This window comes from Mandrillus leucophaeus, unplaced genomic scaffold, assembly GCF_000951045.1.
Source record: "Mandrillus leucophaeus isolate KB7577 unplaced genomic scaffold, Mleu.le_1.0 Scaffold455, whole genome shotgun sequence".
NCBI classification, from domain to species: Eukaryota; Metazoa; Chordata; class Mammalia; order Primates; family Cercopithecidae; genus Mandrillus; species Mandrillus leucophaeus.
Window position 1 is genome coordinate 2,149,892 of NW_012104865.1, and position 1,836 is coordinate 2,151,727.

Below are 1,836 nucleotides of genomic sequence, written 5' to 3' on the forward strand. Positions count from 1 at the left end.
CTCCTGCTCGAAGGACAGGTGGTCTCTTAGTGGGGACATCCCCTTTGCCAGCAGCTTTCTTCTCGGCCAGGGCCAACAGCCTCTGCTTCTTCTCTTGCTTTGTCTCTGGTCTGTACTTGTGGGCCAGCTTAAGCAGCTGAGTAGCTGTTTGGCGGTCCAGGGTCTGGGTGAACTGGTTAATAGCAGGAGGCACTTTCAGCCGCTTATAGAGGATGACTCTCTGCCGCTGCAAACTGATATAGCGAGGCCATTTCACAAAGCGGGTGAGGTCTCTTTTGGGCTGGATGTCCTGTCCAAAGCCAAAATTCTTAGGTCTTTTCTCAAACAGGGGATTCACCACTTTCTTGGCCTCCTGTTTTTTCACGACAGCAGGGGCCGGAGCCACTTTCTTTCCCTTGGCCTTCTTTCCTTTCGGCATCTTGGGCGGCTGGAGGAGAGAGCCTTTGTCCTTCTTAATAGTTATTGATTTAAAGTCTGTTTTATCTGAAATAAGAATAGTGACTTCTACTCTTTTTCATTTTGCATTTGCATGGTAGATCTTTCTCCATCCCTTTACTCAGAGCCTGTGAGTGTTGTTACACGTGAGATGGGTCTCTTCAAGACAGTAGACAATTGAATCATTTATCCAGTTTGCCACTATATGTCTTTTAAATGAGGATTTTAGCCCATTTACATTCAGGGTTAGTATTGATATGTGAGATTTTGATGCTGTCATTGTGTTGTTAGTTGGTCATTGTGTTGTAGACTTGATTGCATCATTGATTTATAGTGTCTGTTGGTTATGTGCTTAAGTGTGTTTTTGTGGTAGCATGTGTTGTTCTTTCAATTCTGTGTTTAACACCCTTTTAAGTACCTCTTGTAAGGCTGGTTTAGTTGTAATGAATTCCCTCATCATTTGCTTGTCTGAGAAGGATTTTATTTCTTGTTCACTTATGAAGCTTGGTTAGATGGGATATTAAATTCTTGGTGGCATTTCTTTCATTTAAAGATGCTGAAAATAGTCCCCTAATCTCTGTGGACTTGTAAGATTTCTATTGAGACATCTGCTGCTAACCTGATTGGGTTCACTTTTTACATGACCTCATCCTTCTGTCTAGTTGCCTTTAAGATTTTTTCTTTCACATAGACCTTGGTGAATCTGATATTCATGTCCCTTGGGGATTGTATCTTGTAGAGTATCTAGCCAGGGGGTTCTCTGTGCTTCTTGAATTTGTATGTCAACCTCTCTATCAAGACTGGGGAAATTTTGTGGACGGTATCCTTAAATATATTTTCCAAGGTGCTTACTCTCTCTCTTTTTGCAGGCATGTGAACGAGTCGTAAGTTTGGTCTCTTTACATAATCCCATATTTCACAGAAGTTTTGTTCATTTTTTAAAATTATTTTTTCTTTATTTTTGACTGAGTTGACTCAAAAACCGGTCTTCAAGCTCTGAGATTCTTTCCTCAGCTTGGTCTATTCTGCTGTTAATATTTAACCCCAGCACTTTGGGAGGCCGAGGTGTACGGATCACAAGGTAAGGAGTTTGAGACCAGCCTGGCCAATATGGTGAAACCTCCTTTCTACTAAAAATACAAAAAAATTAGCTGGGCATGGTGGTGCGTGCCTGTAATCTCAGCTATTCGGGAGGCTGAGGCAGGAGAATTGTTTGAACCTGGGAGGTGGAGGTTGCAGTGAGCTGAGATCATGTCACTGCACTACAGCCTGGGCAACAGAGCGAGACTCCATTTTAAAAAAATTATATATATATATGTGTGTGTGTGTATATATATATTTCCAAGTATACATATATATTCCAAATATATATATTTCCTATATATATATTTTTTTCCCAAC

The 1,836-nt window shown here is 41.0% G+C and overlaps 1 protein-coding gene across 1 annotated transcript in view; it reads right to left on the reverse strand.

Moving 5' to 3' along the window:
• The window catches only part of LOC105549745 (60S ribosomal protein L7a-like), a 14,446-nt gene extending 13,999 nt beyond the window's left edge, over positions 1-447 (reverse strand). Inside the window, exon 1 of the mRNA XM_011994391.1 lies at positions 1-447. This exon is cut by the window's left edge and continues 1 nt beyond it. Within this exon, the coding sequence (XP_011849781.1) occupies positions 1-418 (418 nt within the window). The 5' untranslated portion in view covers positions 419-447.
• Between the last annotated feature and the right edge of the window lie 1,389 nt (positions 448-1,836).